Source organism: Patagioenas fasciata, chromosome 2 (assembly GCF_037038585.1).
Source record: "Patagioenas fasciata isolate bPatFas1 chromosome 2, bPatFas1.hap1, whole genome shotgun sequence".
In the NCBI taxonomy this organism is placed as follows: domain Eukaryota; kingdom Metazoa; phylum Chordata; class Aves; order Columbiformes; family Columbidae; genus Patagioenas; species Patagioenas fasciata.
Window position 1 is genome coordinate 47,185,622 of NC_092521.1, and position 27,866 is coordinate 47,213,487.

At 36.9% G+C, this 27,866-nt stretch overlaps 1 protein-coding gene and 1 long non-coding RNA gene across 2 annotated transcripts; one reads left to right on the forward strand and one right to left on the reverse strand.

Annotated features, from left to right (window-relative positions):
- Positions 1-309: 309 nt before the first annotated feature.
- Positions 310-25,012, reverse strand: LOC136098484 (desmoglein-4-like). Its single transcript, XM_065831949.2, has 16 exons — positions 24,832-25,012; positions 18,108-18,143; positions 17,604-17,732; positions 16,775-16,930; positions 16,484-16,631; positions 15,426-15,589; positions 15,044-15,178; positions 14,324-14,509; positions 13,883-14,142; positions 12,860-13,002; positions 12,498-12,716; positions 10,105-10,671; positions 8,078-8,226; positions 7,501-7,561; positions 5,647-5,855; positions 310-4,634 (listed from the first exon to the last, which is right to left on the reverse strand). The coding sequence occupies exons 1-16, from the start codon at positions 24,877-24,879 to the stop codon at positions 3,663-3,665; spliced, it is 3,582 nt and encodes a 1,193-aa protein (XP_065688021.1). The 5' UTR covers positions 24,880-25,012; the 3' UTR covers positions 310-3,662.
- On the forward strand, positions 18,987-27,530 carry LOC139827167 (uncharacterized). The gene is made up of 4 exons (XR_011737447.1): positions 18,987-19,087; positions 19,913-20,087; positions 25,431-25,507; positions 27,064-27,530. It is a non-coding gene; the product is annotated as an uncharacterized lncRNA (long non-coding RNA).
- The last annotated feature ends 336 nt before the right edge of the window (positions 27,531-27,866 follow it).

Consider the following 27,866-nt stretch of genomic DNA (forward strand, 5'->3'; position numbering starts at 1 on the left):
GACAGAAGGGTGTCACAGGAAAGGCCGTCTAAAGAGAGAGAACAACGCAGAGAATGATGGCTTAAGGAAATTGTGCTGCAGTTCTTGTGAAACCTGACACAAGTTTCTGCTTGACAACATAAACCAAAGTGTTTCAGTCAATTTGACACATGAAATGGTTTAGCCCTGAGATGGTCTGACTTCCTAAATCAACAACTTTTTTTTTTTAAGAAAATTAAAACTATAATTTTCCAGCACAAACCAGCAGTTTTAAGGAAACTACATTTCCCACTGATAAATGGAAAAAAAAATATCTCCTGAGCCACTCTGTTTAAAACATGATGTCCCAAATGATCATTTATTGTATTTTTCCGTGCCATTCAGAAATTATTACAAACAAATTTCTAGTATTTTTATTTATGAAAACACAGTAACACTGTAGTATTAATTATATTTTAAATAAAATGAAAATGATGCATTTGGTTACTCAGTTGTGAGGAGCATATGAATTATGCAGCAAAACAGTAGACTTTGTTTTCCTTAAGTTGTGTGATCTTTTCATAATACAAATACTAGATGCTGCTTACAATAGTTTAAATGTCTAATTTATTACCACAAAATTGGGACTGAGTAAAAATAATAGAAACCTGCAGCTCAAATTCAGACAGTGTTTCCAAGATAGAAATCTAATAAGAACCTCAGCTTGTGGCTCTGTTTTCTTCCATGGCAGTATACTTTTCGTTCTGCCCAGATCTCAGTGAGCCTATGTAAAATTGTAGGATCCTGCTCTACAAAACCCACATAAAAAACAAAACCCTAGTCCCAGTGTTACACACTGCTAACACTTTAATAAGAGTTTTTTTCTTGAATAATTTAGAGCAGGATTAATATCACTACTCAAAGTTGTCTTTCTTTCCTGAAAATTATTAATTCTTCATTATTAAACAACAGGATTAAAGGTAGACAGTAAGTGGGCTTCTAAATTACAACTGAAGGAAAAAACCCAACAAACTAGTGTCTGTTAGCCAGGATTAAACTATATGCTATTTTTTAAAGAAAAAAGCTAGAAAAAGAATTTGCACAGAATTTTTAATGAACTGGGTGTTTGTTTGTATCTTCACATACATTTTTCTTCCATGATTTGTAGTAACCTAAAATTGGCCACATCTCAGTAAGAAAACAATTTTAAGAAAGTTTGTACAAATTACACAGCAATAGAAATTAATATTCAGAAATACACTGGAAACGTGCTGAGGGACTGTTTGATGTGAGACATATATTAAAGATATCTTGCAATAAATTGTATTAAATAATAAGCTATTTATCTTTAAAAAGCTGGTAAAAGATAGTACTAGAAGTAGGCAACCACTGCATAACCAAAATACAGTTTTCTCTATTAATTCTTCCCCTTTCTATTTCTAGACATGCAAGACACCGTAGTTCAGACACTCATACTTCACACAGCATTCCTGTTCAGGAATTCAGCATGTGCTTCTGAAGACCAGATATTACTTTGAAGGACAATTAGGAAAAATATTTCTGATGAACATAAGATGATTATGGAATTATTTACACAAGACTTCATTTTTTTACATTGAAAAATATATCTAATGGGCTTTGGCTATAGGATTTCTAAATATCCAGAGAGTCATACATAGTTCAAATATTTGCTTTTTATGTAAATAGGTTAGCAAAATGAAAGGGAGCTTGTCAGGATTTTAGTGAATTTCAGCACACATTCTCCAGATATTAAAGGATATAGCTTTATATACTACTACCTATTTTCCTTCTTTAAAAAATGGATCCATAGACCATACTTACAGTTGGTACATAACTTATTGGAGAGACTAATCCCAGTGAAGTCAATGCAGTTTTAATGATACTTAAGATAATAAAGGCTACAGGATGAAGTAAAAATTGCAATACTTCAGATATTATGGGGAAAGCATCTAGCATGCTCAGTTGCTTCAGAATAAAACTTGAAGCCGTGGAAGGGACCCTTTCTTAAAGTAGCCTTGGTTTTGGTCATGATTCATGGGGATTACCAGTGTTCATAAAAGTTGCATTGACGTATATGCCACTGCAGGTTGTCTTTGACAGTAGATCTAGTTGCATTTCTGAAAGCATCTTTTAAAAAGCCTTTTCCTGATATCAGACTCAGAAACTTGTCATCCAGCTCTTCTGAGATGAGTTAATCTGGTTACACAACTGAAAGTTTCTTCTCCATTTTATAGAGTGGGAGGTTCACAGACAACTCTCAAACTTTTCACTAACCTATCCATAAAGCTGAAGAAGCAATATTTGAGGGAAAACTACCGATCTGGTGGTCTAGCAAAGAAAGCTAGTCCGTCTCTATAACTGTTGTACATAAACCAATGTTGCAGACACTATGGTTACTATACATATGATACAAAATTAAATTGAGATAGGTACTATATCTCAGTATTTTGCTCCTTCAGGTCATATTCTAAGCCACCTTAAGGTTTTATTAGAATAACAGAGTCCGGTAGAGCTGTTTTTGTGGGAAAATAAAAGCCAGATTTAATTACAATTATAGAATCATAAAGACTTTTTCAATTAACACATTCAAATAGACTTTAAAGAGATCAATGTAAAATACACTGACATATGAAATAAAAATTCTCCACATTGGTTATTAGCAAATTTATATTGCTTCCAAGTATTTTTTTGCTTTTCATGAAGAACTTCAGCTACCAGTGCCAGTGAAACAATACTTGCTATTGCCTCCCCACATCACAAAGTTTCTAAGACTTTATTTTCTTGTCAGTATTAGAAAAGAGAACTGGTATAGTATATTATAGCTCTCTTAGTATAAACTGACATTGAAGGCTTAGATAGTAGTCATAGTTTGGCACAAAAATCTGACTAAGAGCTCCTGGTTGTCACCGAAGTCCTTTTAGATTTAAGTAAAGCTGTAATGGTAATGGAGAAAAGGTGAAACCAACATCTTCCCAGGTGACAAAGTGCCAGCACTGGCTGCGACGCATTGCTGGTCGTGCTCCTTGCCATGAGAGTAGCAACATGGTAGGCCATGGCAAAGTGTTTTTTTTTTACTGAGAGATTCAGAAAGTGATGAAAATGTATTGTGTTTGTATGATTATTATTTATAACTATTGCTGGTGATGGGAGAAATGATTGAAAGTGCCATTTTGTAGCATTCCTTGACTAACATACAAAGTAAAGTGATGCATTTGAAAGTGCTTATTTAGTCTTGAGTTGACTAATTATTAATTACATTCTTTTCCTGTCTTTTCAGTGAGGGGCTATTAACCCAAATCTACTTATTGGGGAAGATCACTCAGTATTTTAATACTTTTTTATAATACATTAATTCATGCTGATACGGTATGCACACAAGGATCCCATCTCAGTGCTCTGTTTTGTAATCAGATCTCTCTCCAAAAGCATTAGTATGTGTTTGTACACTTGTAGTGCTAGGTGGAGAGAAATGTAAAGCTAACTTCAACTTTCCCATCACTGACAAAGTCCTGCATTTGACCTTGAAGTGGGGCACTCTTTAGAGATCCTCACACAAGTAGGAATCCCAGAAACCTTAGCACTATTTCCTAGTTACACTTAATAATGATATTCTTGGTGAGTGGCAGCTAATGAGTATTGGTGCAAATTGGCGATTTTGGCAGGAAGGGGCACCAGCAGAGGCCTTACTGGCTGGAGTACTGCACAGTGCTGTACTTTGTCACTCTTCTCCGTGAAGTGCCGGGGGATGCTGTGCCTATTGCCTGGCCAAGGTGACAGTCAGCGCTGAGCATCTGACCCGTGCTGCTCAGGCCCCCCAGGTTTGCTCCTCCTAGGCTTGTTGCCCCCAGGCTACTCACCCCAGCCCCTGACACTACCCTTTCAGTGACCACCACATTGTGGGCATTGGATAACTCTGCGGGAATATTTATTAAGCTGCCTGGCATGCCAGAGGCAGGCCTGAACACCCTTTCTGTCACCACCACATTTGACCCATCTACCAAATCGGGAATGCTCAGAGAGGTCGGGAGCCGGGAGTTGGGTGCAATTACTCTTTCTGTGACGATAACGTTGGACCCATCTGTGAGGTCAGGGATATCTAGCATGCCACGCAAATCAGAGGCAGATGCAGGACCAACGACCCTTTCTGTTACAACAACGTTGGATGCACGCAGAGGGTCGACAGAAAGAGAGGGGGAACCGGAGGTGTAGGTCTCAGTCACCGTCATGTTGCCGTGGAGCAAAGGATCTGGCATTGGCCTTGGGGGCTGTATGGTTGACCCAGATGTGTAGGTGTTTTCTGTAATGACCGTTGTAGTGCCAGCTGGGGGAGGCATAGGTGCACTTCCATTGACAATGATGGTGGTTCCAGGTGGCGGGAGGTTCAAATCACTTTCAGGGTTGGGAAAGCTGATGTTAACAGATGGCCAGGGTGGGTTGACATCAGGGAATGGTTCAATCTCTTTGCCCAGACAGATCTCTGCAAGGGTCTTAAATTTTGGTCCTAATGTCTCCAAATATGTTTCGTCTATATCTTCTCCAATAAAGCTGCAGCAACCCACGGAGCCAACAGGAGTACCGACTCCTTCATGATCGTATATTAATAGGCAGTCATTTGCTGGCCGACCTTCATCTTCATCTGCATACACAAATGCTTTCTGTATTGTGCAAAAGCAGAAAAAATAAGTAGAACAGACTGACTTTTCATCATGTTTTTAACTAGGAGGACTCAAACCATAGTAAGGGATCCCTAACTGCAGTAAGGCCCAACTGCCTTGAAGAACAGGATATCAACCGGGCATGTTATATCATCAACATTTTTCTCACCTTGAAATAGGTTTTATTTGAATGCTACTGATATTTTATTATTGTTTCTGCAAACACTTAGCATCTCAAATTTGGTCTGCTGTCAGGAGATTGTAGTCTGGGAGAAGTCTACGTTCAGTGTTTCAGGGCTGCTCTGTCCTCCACTGAGTCTTGTTTAGACTTTGAAATACAGCAATCCTTATATATTAATTGATATTTTGGTGACATATGCAATTATAGTATTTATACCTCACAGTTCATGCTAATAATGAAAATATATCCCATTAATCCATTAATCATGTAAACTCCATAGCATTTTTTCATTGTATATGTAAAGGCTATTAAATATGGTGCCAATTACAAAACTGCATATTTGTTTTGCTTGCAGTTCAATTCCATTTAGGGAACAGAAATGGTAATTAAAATAAGGAGAAAGTGAACTGGTATTCATAGTTCTTTGAGAGTTAAGGTCACTTCATTAAAACAAGCTGTACAGAAAGTACGTGTGAACAATTTCACAAAGTTCTTATCTACTTATACTCTGGAAAAAGTGGCAAATATATATGCATTCGGTGGTCACTTATGAAGTTGAAATAATTTAATTGCTTACTACCCATAACTCTGTCCCATCAGTTTTACAAAAAGGGTATTGAGCAACCAAATCTACTATCCCAGCTGCTCAAAAGCAGTACGACTAGTGTCATTGTTTTTCCTACTAGTATGGTCAGCTTTGCTCTTACACCAGTCTTATGTCATGGAAGTTTCAATTTGAGTGAAGTTATTTTGGATTTCCACCATGTAACTCAGGGAGGAGAATCTAACAGTAGTGTCACAGACTTAATGCAAAGAGGATCAGGTAATTACCTCAGAGAAGTAGTTGTCTAGGAAGGCCATGTTCACTCCTCCTTCTCGGTACTCTTTTATTGTTCCTCCAACTGATCCTTTTACTTCCCCTGTTCCAGAAACTCCTCCAGCTGTTCCGTAACCAGTACCAGTGCCATAGCCAACCCCTGTAGTTTCTTCAACGCCAGAAGCTACTACTCCTCCTCCTCCATATGTGTTTGTATATATGTCTGAAAACAGGAAAAGAAAATTTATCCTTTCTGCAAAAGGTCTGTGAAAATTTACACTGATTTTGAAAGTTGTTTTTAAAAAGGATACAGTGACACTACGGAGTTTCTAAAGGTATTTTAGGCTAATTCTAGTCATAGATCCATGCACATGTGACAAACATTGAAACTGCAATAAAAATGAAGCACATCTTAGCAGACATCTAAGATCTTGGTTTTATTCCTGAGGCTGGGATGCATGTACATATGTACTTTAGAAAATCAATGATTTACTTGTGTAATTGGCTGGAGAGATTCCTCTGTCTGGTGTATATACATGCTGTCATGGCATTTGCATTAGAAAATCAGATAATGCTTATGGATATTTACGCAAATATATAAATATATATTTATGATCTCTTCAGGGTTAAAATTGTTTTGCCTTAAACTCTTTTCTAAAAGAAATAGCTTTGTAACTCCTTTCACATTTTCTAGTTGTTAGATTGTAATGAGTATTTGGGAGAACAACAATTGATCATAACCACCAGTGTTCACAATGCAGAATGAAAATGACCTTTACAATAAATTATGAAGTCATGCTTAGAGGATTTTATCTTCTCCAGAATTTTTCATATATGATAAGAAGCAATGAGTGGTCTTAAATATTGACATGTAATATAATAAACCAATTGCATACAATAGTCTTGACTATTATTACATTAAGAAACGTAGGCTTTTTTTTTTTTTTTTCTGTTCAGTCTCATTAGTCTGAGTTTATAGACTTGGAACCAGGGGCTTTCACCACAATGCTACTGAACAATAGAAATAAAGTATAACACGTGTAAGTCTTAAACTTTTCCATTGTCATGACAGCAGAACTTCCCTGAGAACAAAGACTCTCAACTTCATGCTTATGCCCCAAAATGTTCTCTTCTGATTTTACCTTAAGGATGAGAACATTTTTGAATAATCAGTAGTCAACAGAGAAGCTGTCCTGCAGAGTGACATTTCTTCCTGTCAGAAGCTAGTGAAAATGCATCTGTGCCAGCATTCCTCCTTCCTGTTGTGGAGTAAGGAAAGGGGAAAAAGAGAAAGTGGCCCTGCAGACCTTGACTTGTTCTCTATGGCAATCAAATTACTGGGGAAACCTTATCTCAAAAGCATAAATTTATGGTGGTATGTACCAGCTTTCCGTCTAGGCTAGGGCATAAATGGACAGTAATTAACTGGCTACTTGACAGGCCCTATTCTCCCTTGTGGGAAGCAGACCCTGGAAATTGGGAAGAAATGAACCTTTCACCACTGAGTTTTGAAAGAAAATTTGCTTATTCTGTCTTGAAGATTGATTTTTATTAAAACTGACGTCTTAAAAAGACCCTCCATTCACTAGCTGGAATAATTAAAAAAAAAATTGCCTGAGATTTGAAGGCCTTGGCAGATATTTCAAAATAAATGTAGTTTGCAGAAATGAATCTGCTCAAAGGCTTAAATCTCAGATCCTTTATTCATACTGGAAGTCCTACTAGCATCAGTTTGACTATCTGTAGATGGAGGATTGGAAGAGTTGGGTTGTAGCTGAGACACCAAAGTGTTCCTTGAATCAAAAGATATGAAGTTTTGAAAGATAGCTTTATGACAGCACACATACAAAATGTTACGATTGCCTTACCAGAGGGTTCACAAAAATCACCTCCTGCAGCTGTTGTTGGAGCAAGAATGTGTGAGACATCCTGGAAAACAACATTTTGGTTCCTTGAATTATGACTTTGAAATTCTCACATGAAGACCAAGACTTTGTGAATCATGTTAAGGAATTAGCAGTCTAAACTGTTAATGGTAGCTATTAATTACCATCTCCAGAAAACAAAACCAACCACCACCACCAACAAAAAGATTTCATCCAAGTTTTTTTCATTGTCAAGGTGAAAAGTGATCAGTGAAGATGGTTTCTGTCTTTTTGTCCTACTTCGCACTGAAAAAGCTTACTAGTTGTTGTGTTTCAGCTGAGAAAATAGTAACACCAAAGTGCTGGGCTGAGCTAACTGAACATAACTTAAAACACACAAACTCCATCTGCAAGTGTTAGTTACGAATCACTTTTTATATCTGCCTGGGAATTGTTGACAATGCCAGGCTTCTTTTAGAAGATGACACAATGCTACAATCACTTCCATGCTTCTGATAAGATGTAGTCTTTTCTGCAAATATGAGTTACTCAGAGTTTTAGAAACATGGGATGTACTCACCCTGTCTTCAGGCTGTGCACCTTCTATTCCCCATGGATGAATTGCCCCTTCCGTGCATTCAGGTACAGGTTCAAATCCAGTTCCAACTCCAGCTGCAGCACCAGGTCCACAGCCACAACAGTCGCTCATTGACATCAAAATTGGAATCACTTAACAGGAAGCAAACAGGAAACATGGATTTAGAACATCTCTTACTCACAGGAATAGTTGCTTTTTCCAGAGGGCAGGTGCTCAACAAATTTTGTAAATATGTCTTTTAAAATGCTTCAAAAGCCTGGAAGTCTGGCTTTCAGAAAAATTAGCTGCTTTTGGAAAATTATGTATTTGGAAATTCAGAATAATTTGTACCTTTAGTTACAGGAGAGCAAAGCAGGGGTGGAGTACGGTTGTTACTCCAAATTTAAGACTGTACACCTGGGAACAGACTGTGATTTATCTCAGCTGAATTAATATAAGTTGCATATGAAAATTAAACAAACAGAACCAGTCTTGCTACGTAAGTCATTCAGTGTTATTCATTTTTATATATAAGCATACATTTGTCTCTTCAGATATTGTAATTGAATAGAAATACGCATCAGTAATAACAGACGTATGAGAATCAGTGGAGAGATTCTGGCTACAACGATCTTTGGCTAAGGCTCCAGTTGCAATTTTCATCACACATACATGGTGGTTGATTTGAAAAAAACAATAGAAGAAAACTCCAAACTCCAGTTTTAACAAATGTTTATACAGAGTGAGTGAGGTTTCTCAGTGTGCTGTATTATGCTAAGTTATTTCAAGAACTCAGTGTTGGAAATTACTGAATGCTTTAAAGACCAACATCGAAAACATTGCACATTTTAGAAGGCACTGCAATATTAATTCTGACTGTCTTTAGGTCCATAAGTTAATAAGCTGGTATTACTGCAGAGGGAGTGGAGAGAGACTGTTGCCTACACCAGACGAAGCTGTCTCTAAAATGCTCAGTTTAACATCAAAGTGAACTGAAAAGGAGAAAGAACTAAACAGTGTACAAAGTGCTACCTGACACTACATGACTAAGGACATATTTACTCCAGACTACCAAGTAGGAGAGGAGTTTTCCAAAGGTGGAAAGACAGTCTGTCCTGTAATGTTAACCACCTGGGAACTACAAACAAAACAGCCTTGTACAGCTTCAAAATTTTGTGTTTCTTGATTTCTAGTAATCAAAGATCAAAACCAAAATGAAAACCCACTCTTCAAAAAATACAGATAAAAATAATTTTCCTCTGGTTTTACAGTCAGCATTTTTCCATTGGGAAATTTCAGATGTTGATTGTTCAATGCCTGGGCCATGAGAAAAGGGTGATCACATCTGATTGTGGTAGTCTGAAAGTAATTGCTTTTATGAAGTCTAACTTGAGTAATTCCTACCCTTGAAACTTGTATTTCTTTAAAAATACTAGGACATTGAATGAATGATCTGTTTTGATTGTGTTATCACAAATGCTACTGGTTTTTAATAGATGTAATGTTTGGCAGTCATAGACAAAAATGTTCAAAATTTAGGATGATTATATTTATTTTTCTACTACTGAAATCTGGCTTTGAGTACAGAGGAAGCTTGTTCTTTTCCTCTTTTCATACCCAACTTGGAACTGATACTTGTCTATTTCTTTTAGTAATACCATGGAAGTAGGAGTTGCAAAATGTAAATTGTAAGTGACAGGGACAGCTTTTGCCAAAAATCCTTCTAAATGTTCTACTAAACATTTTTACCCTGTCTGATGGTCTGAGAACTGGATAAGACCTTAGGAAAAAAAAAAAACAATCCTAAGTCTTAAGAAGGAAATAGTTATTTCTGAATGAAATATATAAATACGTAGAATATAAAACATAGATAAATTCTTGTAATTGAAAAGACAATTTTTTCTCTGGCAAATGGCCCATGGGAGCCAACAGGTTAACAACCAACTGGAAAAGTCATCTGATTTTAGAAGAATTAAAAAAATACATTTTTTAGAAAATTAATAAAACTGTTTTCTTAATTTTATACTTACAAACGAATATTAATCCACCAAGAAACATCAGGCCAATGGCAGAACCGCTAAGTGTAGTAGAAGATTCCAAGTCTCTGCCATAAGTTCCACTTCCATAATAAGTATCAGTGGCTTCAGTATATTCATCAGTTCCACCGTATATATTAGTGTAATCGCCTGGCGTTTCTGGGTAGTTATCATAGTCTTTTCCTCCAGTACCACCACCTTCTTGTCCTGTTCCTCCTCCACCTCCCTGGTATCCTCCACCACTATCACCACCACCACCGGCACTGCCACCACCACCGGCACCACCACCGGCGCTGCCACCACCACCGGCACTGCCACCGCCACCAGCACTGCTACCACCACCGCCACCAGCACTGCCACCACCACCGGCACTGCCACCCCCACCAATGATAATGATTTTTGTCGCCCCACTGGTGCAGTAATTACGACTATCACACTGACAAGCTTGCACAGGAATTATATGTGGCTTAGGGCAGCGTCGGCCTTGGCTATCTCTTACGGTGACATAGATCCTGTAATAGTAAAAATCCATGTTCTGATTCACTAGTTCTGCAGATGAAGCTATGGGAGGGGGGAGGGGTGGAAAGAGAAAAATATTCAGATTAAAATATTGACTGTAAGTACTGTACAAATCTTTAATTTTAGTGAGTAATGTTCATAGAACAGAATGAAGACTCAGTGTTCCCGTTCTTAGATATTCAGTTACTTATATGTCTACAGTATTTATTCAAAGCTGAAACTTATATTCATCTGTGCTAGTTTTTCCTTTTGGAAAAGCTAAGCTCGATCAGTGTAGTCATAATTTTTTAACCTGAGAAATATAAAAGGGGCAAATGTATGTTTTTATATCTACTTCTGCTTTTCCTGATTTTTACTCACACAACAGTGAATATAAACATTGCAAATTTCATAGATTTTTTTTTCTCTCACATGGAATTTACATGTGTTTTTCAAAAGATTTTTCAATACTTTTAAAATACTTGAAGTTACACATTTGCATCTGTTTAGGACAAATAGGAGACACAAGAGTAGTTGTAACTGTGCTATTTACCATGTAATATAATCTTCTATGCGTACAGTAAACTATGCAAATGCTGTCATTTAGTAATGTATGAGATTTGATTAATCCATTAGTTTGTCATGTCCTGTTGGAGGAAACTGGAAGGAAAAGCTTCACTGGGCACTGACTAAAATATTTTTCTTAGAATCATAGAATCCTTTTGGTTGGAAGAGACCCTCGAGATCATCGAGTCCAACCATAACCTAGGTCTGGCACTGAATCATGTCCGTAAGCACCCCATCTACATGTCTTTTAAACACCTCCAGGGATAGTGACTCAACCACTTCCCTGGGCAGCCTGTTCCACTGCTTAACAATGCTTTCTGTGAAGAAATTTTCCCTAATATCCAATCTAAACCTCCCCTGGCACAACTTGAGGCCATTCTCTCTCATCCTATCTCTTGTTATCCGGCAAAAGAGACCAACCCCCTCCATGCTACAACCTCCTTTCAGGCAGTTGTAGACAGTGATAAGGTCTCCCCTCAGCCTCCTTTTCTCCAGGCTAAACAGCCCCAGTTTCCTCAGCTGCTCCTCATCAGACTTGTGCTCCAGACCCCTCACCAGCTTTGTTGCCCTTCTCTGAACTCTCTCCAGCACCTCAATGTCTTTCCTGTTGCGAGGGGCCCAAAACTGAACACAGGATTCAAGGTGGAGCCTCAACAGTACTGAGTACAGGGCGATGATCACTTCACTAGCCCTGGTGGTCACACTATTCCTGATACAAGCCAGGATACTGGTAGGCTTTTTGGCCACCTGGGCTCACTGCTGGCTCTTGTTCAACTGGCTGTTGATCAACATTTGTACAATAGATTGCAAAAGCTTTAATCTTTATTTGCCATTTTCATATGCCTCTCATAAAAGTAAAGCTTTGTCAACTTATAATTTATAGTCTAATAAATAAATTTGAGAGTTTTATCATGTGTCTAGAATTCTTTTGATAATATCAAAAAAAGAAAAGGTATCAAATTACTCCCTTTGAATTACCCCATAGGTTGAGACTAATAGAGGTGCTTATCATAGCTACACTCAAGTAAAGTACAGTTTTGCTGCTCTATTTTTCTCAGTGTATTTTGTTTCCTTTAAAAGATGATAACTAGGTAAAACACATATAATGATTCTGATTCTAGTTCTAATATGCTTTTTAAAATACATATATAAATATATGCAAATTCAGAGGAACTTCTTGGATTCATATGTGCATAAAATCACATTTGAAATTACAATTGACTCTAATAACTATTTTGTTTGTTATTAAAGGTTATCCTAATCTGCTTAGATAAGACCTTATTAATATGGTTTATTCTGTAATAAAATGTGAGTTAATTTACCATTTATTGATCTGATAATCCATGTAGTTTGAGGTTCACCATGTATGCTGAATGTAAAAGGAGTACCATATAGACCACTATCCGCATTCTTTGCTGAGATAATCACTGAGGGGGAGTGCATACATACTTTCCTTAGTTCAGTATTAATAGTTGGGCAATTCTTATTGAAGTCTTGTATTGAAAGCACAATGGTGCCAGTAGCAGTATATTGAGGAACTCCTGTAAAAAGAAGATATTAGTGGTCAAGAGGGAATTTTGACAATGTAAATAATGCAGTTCAGGTGGGAAATCTAGGAAAAGACACTGAGAGAAATCTGGAAAAAATAGAGTTTGGTTTCAGAAAAATTACTCTATTTTCTTACCTCTAGTGATAGCCAGAACCTCTGCTCTGTACTGCCCATTGACTACATAGATTGACTCCCAGTCAATAACTCTGTTCAGTGTGATTTCACCAGTGTTTTGATTGATTCTGAACCAGGCACCTGGATCACGTCCTATGCTATATCTGTATTTGATGAAGTGAAAATAGCATTATGTTATGAACATCTGCATTACGTATTCATTTTACAAATAATATTTGTCACTCTGGATTTTTTTTTTAGGCAGCACTAGGTCATATTGCATTTCACACTGTTCAAGAAAATTTCCTGCACACTTCATAAGATGTAGATCAGAAAAATAATTTGGAATAAAATAATTACATAGAAATCCATTATATTTTGAAAGTGGTATTGTAGTCTGAAAGTAAAATCTTCACAACTCTTCCTATAACTTTATGCAGTTGCATTTGCTTACATATTTCTCTGTTTAAAGAATTTTTTTCAAATCTTTGGAAATCGGATGTATTTACTTCTACATACATTAAAAAGCAAATTATGGTCCTATTAATTATCATTAATTTATGTAGAAATAAACACTTTTTTTTTTTTTTTTTTTTTTTACTATAGAATGAGCTGGCAGTGAACTATTGTATAATATTGCCCATTATTGGGGTTTTCTACTTACCTTTTTAGAGGAGAGAAAAAATTCCCTATTTGTAGCAAATGTTTCAAATGTTACAAGGAAAAAAAATTCTTATGTTGGGCTAAGAAAAAAAAACAACAAACTCTTCTGATTTATTTAAGTTACAGCCTGTCAGAAAAATTATATTTTCTTTATCTTGTGCCCAAGGCTAAGGACAGTAGGTCAGGAAACAAAAGCAATCATAGCATAAAAATGGGCTGAAGAAAATATTATTCTCTTGGTATTATTCTATTACTAATCTATTAACTTTTTTTTTTTTAATTTATTTTTTTAAGCACCCTTTCAAATACTTATTCCTCATCCCACTGAAATCTCAATTAAAGTAATTATTCCACCCAGGGAGTTAAGCAGGGAGAGCTTACACAACGTTAGATGCAATAGCTCCAGTGTCCTCATCAATGGCTGTGTATGTTCCCACAACATAATTCACTCTTGCATTTTCTGGTACAGAAAACACAAGTGAAGATGGATGAAATCTTGGCGGTTCCTTCACATTCACTACTTCTATGGTAAGGGGTGTTCCAGTCACTTGGAAGTCATGCGCAACAGAGTGGTGGAAGGCAGCTACATTCCTGACACCAATAACCAGTGAGTGAGTTTGGAGATGTTCATAATTCAATTCCTACAAGAGAAACCACAGAGAACTAAATAATAAATAAAAATTCCATTATTTTTATTTAAATATTTTATATTCTAAATAGTTGACTGACAACATTTTTACTACTTGTGTTATTTTATAACAATTAATTAAAACTATTATAAGATTATTATTTCGTCAGTTGAATCACAGTATTTATCCATACCTTAATTACTCTAAGGATTCCTTCATTTGTAGCTCGATCTGTAATAATTTCAAACGAATTATCTTCATTACCAGATATAAAGAAAAACTCTGCTAGCCAATTGTCTGTAAACTCTTCATCAGCATCCAGAGCTTGTATTCGTATCAGTTCTGAACTGAGTGAATTTTCTGAAATGCTTGCTGAGAACTGAAATGACAGATAAATACCTATTAGCAAACACTAAAATATGTACTGTGAGGAAAACACATCTGATTCTTTTGAAGGATGTCTTGCCCATAACTCATACAAATTTAATAAAAATTATGTGTTCAAGGTAAATTGTGATTCTGCTTGCAAATCTGAAGAGCTGTCTCACCTCAAGTGTTTGCAGAGGCAGTGGATTTGTGCTTTCTATAAAAAATAGACTATACAAAGATTAGGTTAATCTGTGTAATCTGGTCGTATTGCATGGGTCTGGATGCCTCAATGACTGGGTTTCTCTGAATACAGAGAAGTCAGTGTCAGGACTGACTTCTTTGAATACAAAAATAATCTAGGCGTATGTTATGAGAATTGGTGTGCAAGTGACCAGTTGGATTTTTTTCAGGGAAACATGTTTCATAATCCATCAGGGCATTCAAACGTGAAAGCAGTGTGTGGGGTAGTAAGGGCTCTGTTATCAGCTGGGCTTTTGAACAGGATTTCAAAGCAGTAATGTTGCTTTTGGTATTCAAAACATACCGAGCTTTGAGCGAGAGTTGGGAAGTTGTCATTGACATCAATAACTTTAACATTACAGCTACAAAGGGATGATATTCCATCAGCAGCTCCATCCCGGTCGGAAGCTTTCACAACAAGAGTGTAGCTGCTATGTTGCTGTCAGAGAAAGAGAAATGAGTGTGTTAGAGGGACCATCTGTACATCTTACATGTTACAAATACTCATGTCTTCCTGCTATTTCCCAATGCAAGAATTTGCCTTAGATGTTCTGTCGTAACATATAGAGGAAAAGCATTCCTCCCTTAAGGTTTGTAAAACATACAACCTTTTTTTTTCCCCCCCTCCCTGCCACACATGTACAGCACAAGATCATGTTATTTAACTTTGGAAAGGGAAATATTACCTCTCTATCAAGATAATTTGCAAGATGGAGTTCTCCAGTATATTTGTTCATGATGAACATGGGTGGACCTGAAGGTTCTTGACTCTCTATCTTGAAGGCAATTTTAGAATTCAAGTGATTAGGTTCATCTGCATCTGTTGCAATTATTTTCATCACCAGTGTATCTAAAAAATAAAAAATAATGACGAAAAAAGCAAATCAGAAAACTTCTTTTTTTCTGCAAACAACTCATCAAGACATTGCTCAAACTTGGTGTATGAAGATGATAGAATGCTGTCTATTCATTGACATTTGCAGAGAAAAACAAAAGTTTAATTTTGTAGCACTGGTTCTGACTAAATGTTTATGACTTTAAAATGCATTAAAAATTAAGGTCAGATGGAGTAATGCAGATTTTCACTGAACTTCTTTAAGTCATCATAGGGACTGTGTAAAACCAGTAAGTACTCTGCTTGTAGATATTCACATAAGAAATCTCCACAGTTTTAAATGAAAATTTCTAGAAAGTATAAAATGAGCATTAGGCAACATTGCCTCAGTGCTACTTGCATGTCTAATGTTGATCGCTTTACTTTTGGTAAAAAGAATCATATTAGTGTTTTAAGTAAGGGTGTATTTAGTGATATTGTAATGCAATTGCAATACTCAGGCTACAAATACAAATATTTGAAACCTTAAATATAGAAAAAAATGTATTTTATGTACCCTCAAAGGAAATAAGTGTAAATGTAATATTGATTTTTTTTTTTTAATGATTTACTTTGAATTTTCGCATTTGAAATAATTTGGATTATGGTATGGTTAGAAACTGGGACATTCACATTCATGTCTGGGAGGAAAGGAGGAAGGGAACATCAGTGCTTAATTTTAGTCAGTGAGCTTGGGCCCCAGCTCCACTAGCGCTTGGAGAAGCATCTCTCACTCCTTCCTCTGCAGTAGGCCTAGCAAATGTATGTCATTGCCCAAGAAAAAAGTAGAATGAGCACCCCAGGTTTATATTAACTCTATTCTGGGAGCTTCACTAACTATACTATAATAGGCGTAACATAGTTACTTACTGTCCATACTGCTTTCTTCAATAGATCCTGTAAATACAGTTTGTGCAAATACAGGAGGGTTATCATTTATATCCAGAACTCTGACTCGAAGTTCAAGAGGTGGTTCCAAATCTACACCAGTCACTGAGTGTTTAGCAAAGCAACGTATCTAGATAAAGAGATTCACTCATTTTAAAACCAAAAGTGAAGTAGGACAAACAATCTGAAACAAATGAATTTGTCTCCTTCTGCTCTCCCTGCCCCACCCTGGATCCACCATTATAAAGGTAAAAGAAAAAGGGGAGTACTTACAACAAATACTGGGGTTACTTCTCTATCCACTATTGATGTTATATTAATTTCTCCTGTTCTTGGGTTAACAACAAATATTCCATAGGGGGCACGATCTATTCCAACTCCAGAGATGCTGTATGTGATTGGATTGTTTTCTTCACAGTCTGATCGGATCTACAATAACAGATAATTATAATTTGTGCAAGTTTACAGGCCTTTTTTTTTGCTAGTATCAGTTCCTGTAGAAACATCTATATAATTTCAGTTTGTCTCTCAAGCACATATCACATGGTTCAGAATCAATTGACGGCTCTTCTACAAAACAGCTAGCCTAGAGATCCATCTTCTCTTAAGTGCTGTACAGGTTTTCTATTTCCCTTAAATATTCTGGCAGGGAAGTGGAAAGAGAAAATTCCAAGACTATCACACTTTGGCTGGACCTCAGTAAGGGTATGGTCATGATGAGAGGACAGAAAGACATTTGCCCACAGGTCATGTGCTGTCCTTGAGCTTCTGCTCAGGGGTTTCTCAGAATGAGAGAGAACAGAAAAATATCACAATTTAGTACACAGATGCTGCACATGAAGAGACTGTGGCTGGAGCTGTCTTGGAAGCAGACTGATGGCAATGTTCTGGGAAGCCTTTGATCACTCTTCAGGAGCTGCCTGGGTTGACCTTATGAGGTTGTCTCAGCAGAGCTGGAAATATTGCATCATCTTTCTTTTATTTTACATTCCCTGCTTTGACTACTCGAAGCAAATATACTTTCAAATCTCTCTGCTTGTATCATCCTGCCTTTAGAAAATCTTCCTTGTCAGTGAACACTTTTACTTTTCTTTCTACTTACTCTGGCAATTGGATTCCTCTTAGAATTATCTTCACCCTCTCTACAAGCTGCAGCAAATTTGATCCATTCACGTTTTTGTCTTCTGAAGGTTTTCCATTTTGCTGTTCCATTTCCAGCCCATTCTTTTACCTTTGAGAGACAGTTACAGTTTCATATGAAGAGTAACAATGATACACTTTAAATTAATACAGACATTTAGAATTTCCAACACCAAGGAGAAAATGAATTTTTATAGATCATGTGCCTTTTAGTGTCTGTGAGTTCCAAACTCAAAGACTGTAAATGTTTACTTTAAAATTATTCCTGTGTTTGAGATACTTATTTAGGTTCAGGAGAACTTCTCTTGAGAGGCTGAGCAGGTTATTACCTGTAGCTAGTTAATATTTAAATATGTTTTCAATCTTCAAGTTCAGAAATGTCTTATTTCAGTATTTTCCATTTCATTTTTGCATTGGTTACATTTCATTTGATCAGAAAATAAGTTTCTAAAGAAATATATATTACCTCTACATGAAATCCTGTGCTGAAATCCAAGAGTGCCTGCAAGAACAATAACAAGATAGGCATATAAAAATGTAGGACAAAACACAGTAAGCAAACCCCAGCTGACATATATTGCAGGACTGGAGAAGTACTTTTTCTCAAGTCTATTGCAATAACCTATCTAGGTAGTAGGCACAAGATTTCCATAAATGACTTTGTCCAATTAATTATTTTCTATATCCATTACTTGAATTCCTTGAGAGTTAACACCTTCATAATTAATTCTGTCTTTCAAGGTAGAACTTTGAATGAAGGTGCCATAGCATATTTCAAGTTATACCTACATCAAAAGACAACTTTCACACTGATTTTTAGCTTGGAATGCATCAGCTGAAGAGAGAAGTGAATGCAAGAGTTGTCATTAAAAAGTATGTCTAGGAAACTAGAAAAGGAGTATTATTTATTTAAAATAATTTACTATTTTTATTTATTTTTTTTTTAATTTTTTCTTATTTAGAAAGTCCATGGTAGACCTGGAGTACTTCAGTACGTAGTTTAACCAAAAAAGAATGATAATGTTTTCTACAAAGTTCCCAATGAGGTACAAGAGATTCAACATAAGATGGAAAGACAGCTGCAGTCATCAGGCAGATATCCCTGGAGTGCAGTTAGCTTTGACTTGAAGTCTAACTATGCAACCAAAGTCTTGAGCAAATAGAGGTGGCAGGATTGGATGGAATATGTAATTGCTTTAAAATTAAAATAATAGAGAATCCTCAGTTTCTTGATTAGTACAATTTAGAAGAAAGCACTGTTTAATTAACTTTATTCGTAAATAAGTTGTGATAATGAAGTTCACTTTGTGAATGTATCTCTTCAGAGCATTTCTTTTGGTTTTAGGACCTGTTTCTACTCACTTCAGATGATAAAGAGTGAAGAATATTGGATTTGCAGGATTGGATGCTTGCTTCATTCATCATCGGGAGAAACAGAATATCCAGGTAACTCAAAAAGTGTTGCAGAGTTTCTCTTTTCTAACCAAATGTGGTTAACAACTATAGTTATCCATTTTCCACTTTCCTTATAATTTCCTGGTGCTTTTCAATAGCACTTTTTTTTTTTTTTTCTGATGTGTTTTATCTGGTGGGTTTCATGTCAGTTATACTTTGATGAAATCTATGACAATCTTTTACTCTATGGTAGCTTTACTTCATGGGACTTTCTTAATTTCAAATGTATTGCATGTTCTGTCAATGCTGGAAGACGGCCACAGACTTTTTCCCACTTACTTCATGGTAAAATAACCCCTTAAAAGCAACTGATCAATGAACAGCAGCTTCACTTTCCTGCCTCTCCCCCTCTTTTCCCCATTTACCTATGTTCTATAAGGGGTCCACCATCTATCATTTACAAAGGAATGTCTCCAATGATCTGGTCTTGCCCAGAACATTCCCTGAGACCTCAGCACATAACGGCTGCCCTAATCTGCTTCTGAATGGGGGAATCGAGACTGTGGATTTCCCCATTTGCTGGGCATAGTACCTTGAAATTTATCGGAGTATTCATAGAGTAAGAATTTTTGTTCTTGTTTCTTTGAGAAAGCTATTGACATAAATGGTTAAGAAAAGTACTCTGTAGGAAAATCATTATGTTATGTACATATTTTGCTAAATTTACAATCCCCATATTTGAATCTGAGTTTATATCTTAACGGCTGTTTAAATCTTCAGATGCAGAATGGGGTTCAAATTTATGCGCAGCCATTACTCATCTCAGAAAGGGACAGTATCAGGCTCTGTTTAAACTGAGGGTTTTTTTCACCTCAGTGGGAGCTCAGGCCTGTCCTTTTATAAGCCCCTGTGGAGCCTGGAGAAACATGGAAGAATGGAAGGGGCACATCATGCCCTCACCAAAGAAGTGGAGTGATAAAGTCTGCCAGAAGGAGCACTGATCCAACATCTCCTATCAGTTGATCCTGCAGGGAGAGCAGACCCTCTTTTGGTGAGTACAGTGAAATCCTCTCCACCCTCAGGCTGAAATCCCTTCTGGCATGCAAGCAATTGTCTTGACCCAGAAAAGTATGAGTATACACCTCCCAGTGAAACGTTAGTGAATCTTGTGTGCTGTCTGTATCCTGTGGCGTATTCTGCTATTCAACATTGGAACTGATATCTCACATCCAGCCACATTACTCTCATACTCAGAAGGCCTGACTGAAAAACTGTGTTGAGTATCTCTGAAATAAGAATTACCCCTGTAAAAAATTCTGTTCTTTAAGGACATTAAAGTTCATAAAATGCTTGCTTTCAGCTTTTAGGGAATTTTGTTGTCAATCAGTGAAGAATATACATTTTACACTGGAGTTTCATCTGTTGTTCTTGAGCACTAATAATGGGAATGTCAGGAATTTGTTCATCAGTAATATTGGGGATTGTAAATTTAGGCCTCATATTTCTACAGTTGTGCTGACTAAGGAAAAACCCATTCTACTACCTGTTCCTTATGGAAGAACTTGAAACAGGTCCTGATGGTTTTGAATCGAAAGTCCTTAGCACAGAATGTGATGGTGTTTGAAAAGGCTGATCTGATTAACTTGATGTCTGCAATTGGCATGTCTCTCTCAGTTACTGCTCTGTTGTAGGAAGGAGGATGGGCAGACACCAGGCAAAACTGTCAAGTTAAACCTCAGCATTTCTGGAGTGATACATATCCAACTTGATCCACAGGTGGAGGTTCCTCTGCCTCCTCAACTAATGGTTTCCAGTTTTCCACTATCATCAGCGGTTAGAAGGCTCCCCTCACCCCAGCTGTCTATTTCTAATATGTCTCTGCAATGCAAACCCTTTTTTCCAGTGCTATTTCCAGAAGAGAAGTACTATCTTCTAGCAGCTAACGCTGGCATGCTTCTAGGTAGTCAACAAATTTCCCTTCTAATCTAGTATCTGAATAACTACATGAAGTACTTTCCGTAGATTCAGTGATTAACAATAATTAAAGTAAGAGGAGCCACAGAAATGTGTGGGATGCATCCTCAGGTCCTTGGGGTAGGCAAGCTGATCAGAGTGGTATCAAGATATGCTGTCCTGTTAGTCTGAGAGACTGCGACAAAATGGAAACTTTGACGAGAAGCTAGACGCTTGTTGCACAAGCTGCTTTTGGTTTGGGCTGGGAGAGGTGTGGGCAGGAATTATCTGTACAGTGACTGTCATTCACATAGTGGCCTGTCTGGAAGCTTGTCTGTTATTATAATGATACAGAGCCTGAACCTTTTGTCCAAAATGACGCCTTAGAGTCACACTGGAGTTATTCTGGATTTATTCTGATGTAACTGGGAACAGAATTAGGCCCATAGGATGTATTACGTTCTTTGCACCTTCAAAGCAATTTACAAACAAGAATTAACTAATCATTAATTGACTTCCAAGCAATATTATACGCAATTATGGAATCCTCCCTCCTCCACCTACTCAAATCTAAATGACTGAACACGCCTTTAACATCTTCCTGGCATTATTCATATTGGATCTGCTTCTCCTCCTTTGAAGTTAACAGCGGTATTGTTATTGGCCTGGATGGGAGGAGTGCTGAGAACTCACACATATTATATTAGTCATTATGGTGCCACAGTAGCTCTGATTGTGTCAGCATTTTGGGACTTTTGTATCTTTCTCACTCAGTCAAAGCTCTGACTAGTAAAGGGTTGAAATAACGAACCCTTCCCTTTATTCATTCTGTATGTCTTAAAAAAAAAGGACAAATCAGTGCATATTAAATAATGAGAAGCAGAGTCAAAACATAAGACAAACTCTCATATTTTAAAAAGAAGCCATTTGATCATTTTAAAATTGAAACATGAATGTGGCTTTGTCTGTAATTTTTGTTTCTGTAGGTCACTAATGAATGAGTTTCTTCCAACTTTAAGCGGAAGTTTTCCAGGGTAATTTTTCTGGAATTTTGTATTCTAATTCTGCAGAAGTCAGGTGTTTCTATTGTTTTCTCTATTAGCAACTGACATAAAGATTTGATATTACACCCTGGATGGAGAATCTGTTGCTATTTCAGCAGGAGTATGACAATGCTCATGTCAGTCATAAGAAGATACTCCAAAGCTTTATTTATTTTAAAATATGTTTATTCAAAGAAGCGACCACTTGAAATTGTTTATATTCTCATGAGTTATACAGAAATAATGAATTTCCATACAGTAACTGAGCTTAAGTATTGGAAAAATGAACAGAAAAGTAATTTCAATACAGTGTGTGTGTCATTATGATTCAAATTCTAGTTTTTCAAATTAGTTATGCTAATTCTCAATAAATCTCCTCAATAAATTTGGATTCTAATAGCTTAGAGTGCTCTATCTGCAAATGCATGTTTGTTTATGGTCCATTTTTACTTAGGAACGTTAAACTGCAGATTTAAGAACCCAAACTTAGGTGATAATTCCTGGATGTGGAATTGCCTTAACTTCTATTTCTACGACAAAATTCTTTGGCAGAAGAGCCCGCAGGCTGCTAACTATATCCTGGCAGAAGTTTCATATGCATATGCAAGGAGAGGATTTGGCTCCTTAGTATTTTTATGTGCAACCAAGTTATGAGTAAGAGGTGTAACCGTAGACTAATTGTGAAAAAAAAAAACACAAAAAAACAAAACAGAGAAGTGTAGATAACACATGGGAAAATGTAGCCAGACAAAAGTGCATAGAAGAGATGTGGTGAATTTACAATTATTAACTGTCACATGATAGCTGGCAGGAGAAGAGTCATACCTGATCAAACAGGTTATTTCCATAAAACGTGTCTGTGCAAGTGTCACAAACAGAACTCCCTTACTCATGAGAATAACGCCTTTGAAGTCACGTGAGCAAGTGTTGCAGAATCAGTCCCACCAATGGTGAAATGCACATAGAAAATTATTAGTTTCAGGCCTGGTAAATTTTCTTTTTTTTTTTTGAAAGCGTAGTAGAGTACTGAAGTATTTATCATTCCACAGCAATTTTTAACCAGACACACCATTCAGACAGGTGATTTTCATGAAGGGTTAATCAAACTGAAAGCCAAGACTGTTTCTCAGCATACACTAAAATTGGATACATAATTTGTAATGTATTTAGTCTCTATAGTTTGTCCATCAGCTTTCTATAAAGTGCCGAAAGAAGATATTAAGCCTTACAGACCACCATGAACACTGCCAGATGACAACAATTACTTCCGCTGTGTAGTAAAAGTTCAAATATTTCATAGACATAAAAACATAATGGCAATTTTCACAATCACTCCTTTTTCCTGGCCCAGCACATATCCTGCAATCACTTACAACTGTAACAATAATATACTGGAAGAATTAAAATGGTTCCAGAGTTACCGAGAGAAGATAAAGCAGTAAAATCTCTTTTGAATGGACAGCTTAGATACAGTATAGTCAACATTTTTTTGAACTTCAGCACATCAGCAGTATGCATCACCAGGTAGCTGAGTAAAACGAGGAGCCACTAATGCTACATGAAAATTCAGAAGTGTCAGTGTGATGTGCTACATGCCAATCTCTCTGTGCTGCATTGAACATGCAGAAACTCATCCGAACCATAACTTGCTTTTGCCAAGTTTTGTTACTGTTTGCTTTGAAGCTGCCCTATGTTGGCTGGTTCTACTTTACTGACTGCAGAGCTGTCACCTAAAATTAATGAACTATATTTTCAAAGTAAGTTTTAAGATTTCATGTTCTATAACAACAAACACTTTTTCCCTGACTATAACATTTCTAGAGGGGTCACTAACAAGAAGTTAACTAACATTTACACTTACTAATACATTGTGTAAAAAGTAAAATTATGTGAAAACCACAGAAGGACATAACGATAAAAGAAATCCTACTTTTTTTCAATCTTCAGGGCTTAAGCCTCTACGTAATTTCACCAAAGCAGCACAGACAAGTAAAAATAATCCACACAAAAATCAAATTGCAAGAGTAGAAGGCCTCCATAATTCTTTTAAGTCCTTTCTGCGTAGTTTCCATGCCTTGATGAACACATCGTACAACTATGCCACTTGACCAGAGCCACAACTTTCCTTTTACAGTGGGAAAAACAAATCCGAAGAGCAACACTTTCATCATGCATTCACTTATTTAGCACATGGCAGCTCAGACACTAATGCACTACAAGACAGGAATTCTTGGTAATGTGAAATAATAGGTTGAGTCTTGATTTTTACTCAGCTAAGCTCTTCACTAAATTTAATATTTTTCTCTTGAATATAGCTGTAGGATTTGGTCAGCTCTGAAGCACTCTTAATAATCAGTTTAGGAAGAGAGATTCGCTCTTCATATTCTCTCAACTGATACAAAAAAGAAAGCCATAGAACCAAATGATAGCCAGTCAAGTTATTAGGATTTTTATAATGATAAGACTTCTATTAATAACAGTGACTCCTTAATTAGTAGCCACAGACAAAAGTAACCCAAAAAGTCATGCATTAAACATAGAAAGTCACATATTCAACATCAACAGCATGCAGAAAGTCAAAATCAAGAGAAACATTTGGCAATATTTAATGAAAACCTAAATTATTTGTATAAAATCTTCAGAAGTGCAGTTTAAAATAAGCACAGCTTTGTTTTTATGCTAAATTTCACAAGATTTTTTTGGGAGGTAGTTTACACTGTAAAATTTAATGGTCTTCTGAGGAACATTCAACTAACACAATTACAGAGTTTACAAATATTGTTTTAAAATCTGACTTACCAACAAAAGGAAAAGAAAAGCAGCCGTTCGGTGAGGCAGCCAATCCATGGCATCTGACTGCTTGGATACAAGTCCAACTGAGTTATGGTTACAAACCTGTTCCTTTTTCCCCTCCCCCCCCAACTCTGCTGTCTATTTAAAAAGACACTCGGTAGATGTCCTTATACTCAGCCCTTCAAGGTGTCTCTGCCTCCCTCTGAGGAAAGCACTGAAGATGCTGTATAACAGAGTGTCTTTCCCCACCCCAAAATCCTGGGCTGGTCTCACCTGAAACGCTTGACAACATCATTATTGCTTGGAGGTAAAAGCTGTGAGACACACCTTAATTCTTATTGCACTGAAACCCTTTGTTGGATACGAAAAGGTACGTTTTAAAAACAGAAGGCAAGCTTCGCTGAGAAGACACCGAGTGATTTATAAATTACTCACAATGTAAGGAAGCATTAAAATGGTAACTTATCATTGCTTTGAATGCAATTACCAGTTTTCTCCTTGCACCAACTATAATAGAAGAGCTTAATGAATATTACTGTAAAGAATATGGACTTTCAGAACTGATTAGTTTGAATTAAAATATAAGTCTACTTGTTTACTTCCAGGTGCAAAGAACTCAGTTCCATGCTCATTGTTAACAGACGTGAAGCACTCAGACCAGAACGGGCTTGTCATTAAAGAGGTAACATATTCATTTGGGGAAAAAAGCAGTGTTTTATTCATTAGACCACAAGAACATCTGAAGCAGAGGAAGAAGACTTTCTGCTTTCACCAACTGCAAAGCTTCCTCATGCCATACCTTTCCCTTCCTATGGGTTGTGCTTATAGTGGAGAGGGAGATGTACACATGTGCTGCTCCAATCAACATGTAGTGGAGAAAAGGAATAATCTGCTGCACAGACATGAACACAAGTATGTGAGGAATGGAGAGATCAGAGAGGATTCCCCACTTCACTGTGCAATAGGTCCCTCCATTCTGTAACAGAGGCATTGTAAGTCCCACCTTGCATCCTTGGGACACCTGAATCACCTTGCAACGTGCAAGGAATACAGAGTGAGCTTCTGTTCTGACACTGAACCTGGGAGGAGGGTGCACGCTTCATGCTTGAAAGTGCAATATGACTGTTGCACTCCTGAGCCTGCCAAGCCCACCACAGCGCTGGGCATCTCCCAGAGCTGAACTCAAGCTGGGAAAAGAGGGCTCAGCACATCTGAGGTTACTCAGCACCTCCCAGGATGAGGCCCCATGCTCCTGCTGGGTAAGCAGCTTTGCAGCATGCTGTGCCTATACACCTCTTAGCACGAGTGCTTTACTCCCTTGCAGCTGGCTGGGGCTGCCGAAGCCAGTCATGCATGTCCTTGCTGTCACTCAGCTTCTGGTACTGAGATCAATTTGAAATTTGCTTTTGGATTAAATAAAAGTAAAAAGTTATTTGTTGTGCATATAAGATGTGCATATTTTTTAATGAATTAAAGTGTCTTATTCCAGAACTTTTGCTTAATCAAATATTCCAAAATATGACAATTTAAAAACATGTTTCCTTCTAAATTTTTCAAATGTTTGGTTTGGAGGGTTTATTTTTTTATTTTGCAGAATTTTTAACATCAAGTTGGTATGTTTTTTTTAATGTTTCATACCATACTGATATCATCATTATTGCAGTAACATGTAAAATATGTGTATTACTAATGCAATAATCAGTGGTTGAAGTGGGCCATTATTCTGGCATTTCAGAGTTGTTTCTGTTCTTTCTGTGTAAGGGAAATAAACAGAATTAAGAGCAAACACACCTTCAGAATGAATAGTTCTCAAACTTCTCTACAAACCTTCAGAGAGTTGGATCAGTAGACTATTTTTTGGAATATCCTTGAAAGAAGATAAATAAAACTTATTTAAATTATTAAGAAACCACTGCATGTGAAAGCTATAATATATAGGAGCCTTGATAAGAAACCAAGAGAGGCTGAAGGTGTGTATCACTCAAAACTGCTCATGGCTGTTCTGAATTTCTATTTTGACCACTGGATAGAAGAAGTTATTTCTTGCAATTGTAAAATATGCATATGCTTTTGCAGACCAAAATATCTCAGAAATATGTCATTTGCAAAATGAATGAGAACGGAATCAATAGGATCTGAAGTCACCCATGAGCCCGTTGTCACTACAGACAGGTTGAATCCCACGGCGTGAGTACAAAAGGAAAGGTTATATGATATTTTTTTGCTTGTTTTTGTCAGAGGTGAAGTAGAAAGTAGTCACCAATGATGAAGAGATAACTGAATGGCAGAGAGGAAATTCCAGCTGGCATAAATCCATCTCCAGCACTTGCTTCAGTGTGGGGTCCAGCCAAAAACCTTGCTCAAGGAGAGCTGATCACCGGCTTCCATGACCCCCTCCCTTCAGGACAAGTGATGAGGCTATCAGGTGGGAATGCTAAAGGACACAGGGAAATGAGGTGTCACACCAAGTATCTCAGTCAGGTGTATGGTGTATGTTGTAGGTGTTTTCACACATGGATAATATAAATGTTTCTGTAGGCTAAAGCTCACAACTTCAACTCAAGAGTTGTACTATTATGTAAGGGGAAAACACATGAAAGAAATTAAATGTGCCTTTAAATGTAAGCATACTACAGACCAGGATGAAAAACCCAGAACTGAATTGTGTATAAATTCATCATGATTGTATCAGACTGTTGCAGAGCAGGCCAATGTGAATATCCGAACTGAATTTTTAAATTAAAAGATTTATCACTTTTAATTTATTTGCTTTCATTCTTCATTTTCATAGTATCAATCACATCTTATAATTTTTAATTTTTATTAATATTTATTTTTCAGTTTAACTCTTTTGGTTTTGTTTTTGTTTTTTTTTTTTTTTTGCTTTGCTTCACTTCAGTCTGTTGGGTTTTTTTCCTAGTAGTTTATGTTAAATATTCTTCCAGTTTTTCTTTCTTTACTAAGCATACATATTTAAACAATTTTATATTATCCATGACTGTAAAGAACATGCATATACTCGCTTGTGTGAGAGGCTGCAT

What these genes read in the sequence shown, in the direction of transcription:
- LOC136098484 (XM_065831949.2), bottom strand. Translation starts at nt 24,879, where the DNA reads ATGGATTGGCTGCCTCACCGAACGGCTGCTTTTCTTTTCCTTTTGTTG. An exon ending in CAACTCTCGCTCAAAGCTCG is followed by an intron (nt 14,510 to 15,043) that starts GTATGTTTTGAA and finishes CTGTCATTTCAG; the next exon opens with TTCTCAGCAAGCATTTCAGA. An exon ending in GCTATTGCATCTAACGTTGT is followed by an intron (nt 13,003 to 13,882) that starts GTAAGCTCTCCC and finishes CATCAAATACAG; the next exon opens with ATATAGCATAGGACGTGATC.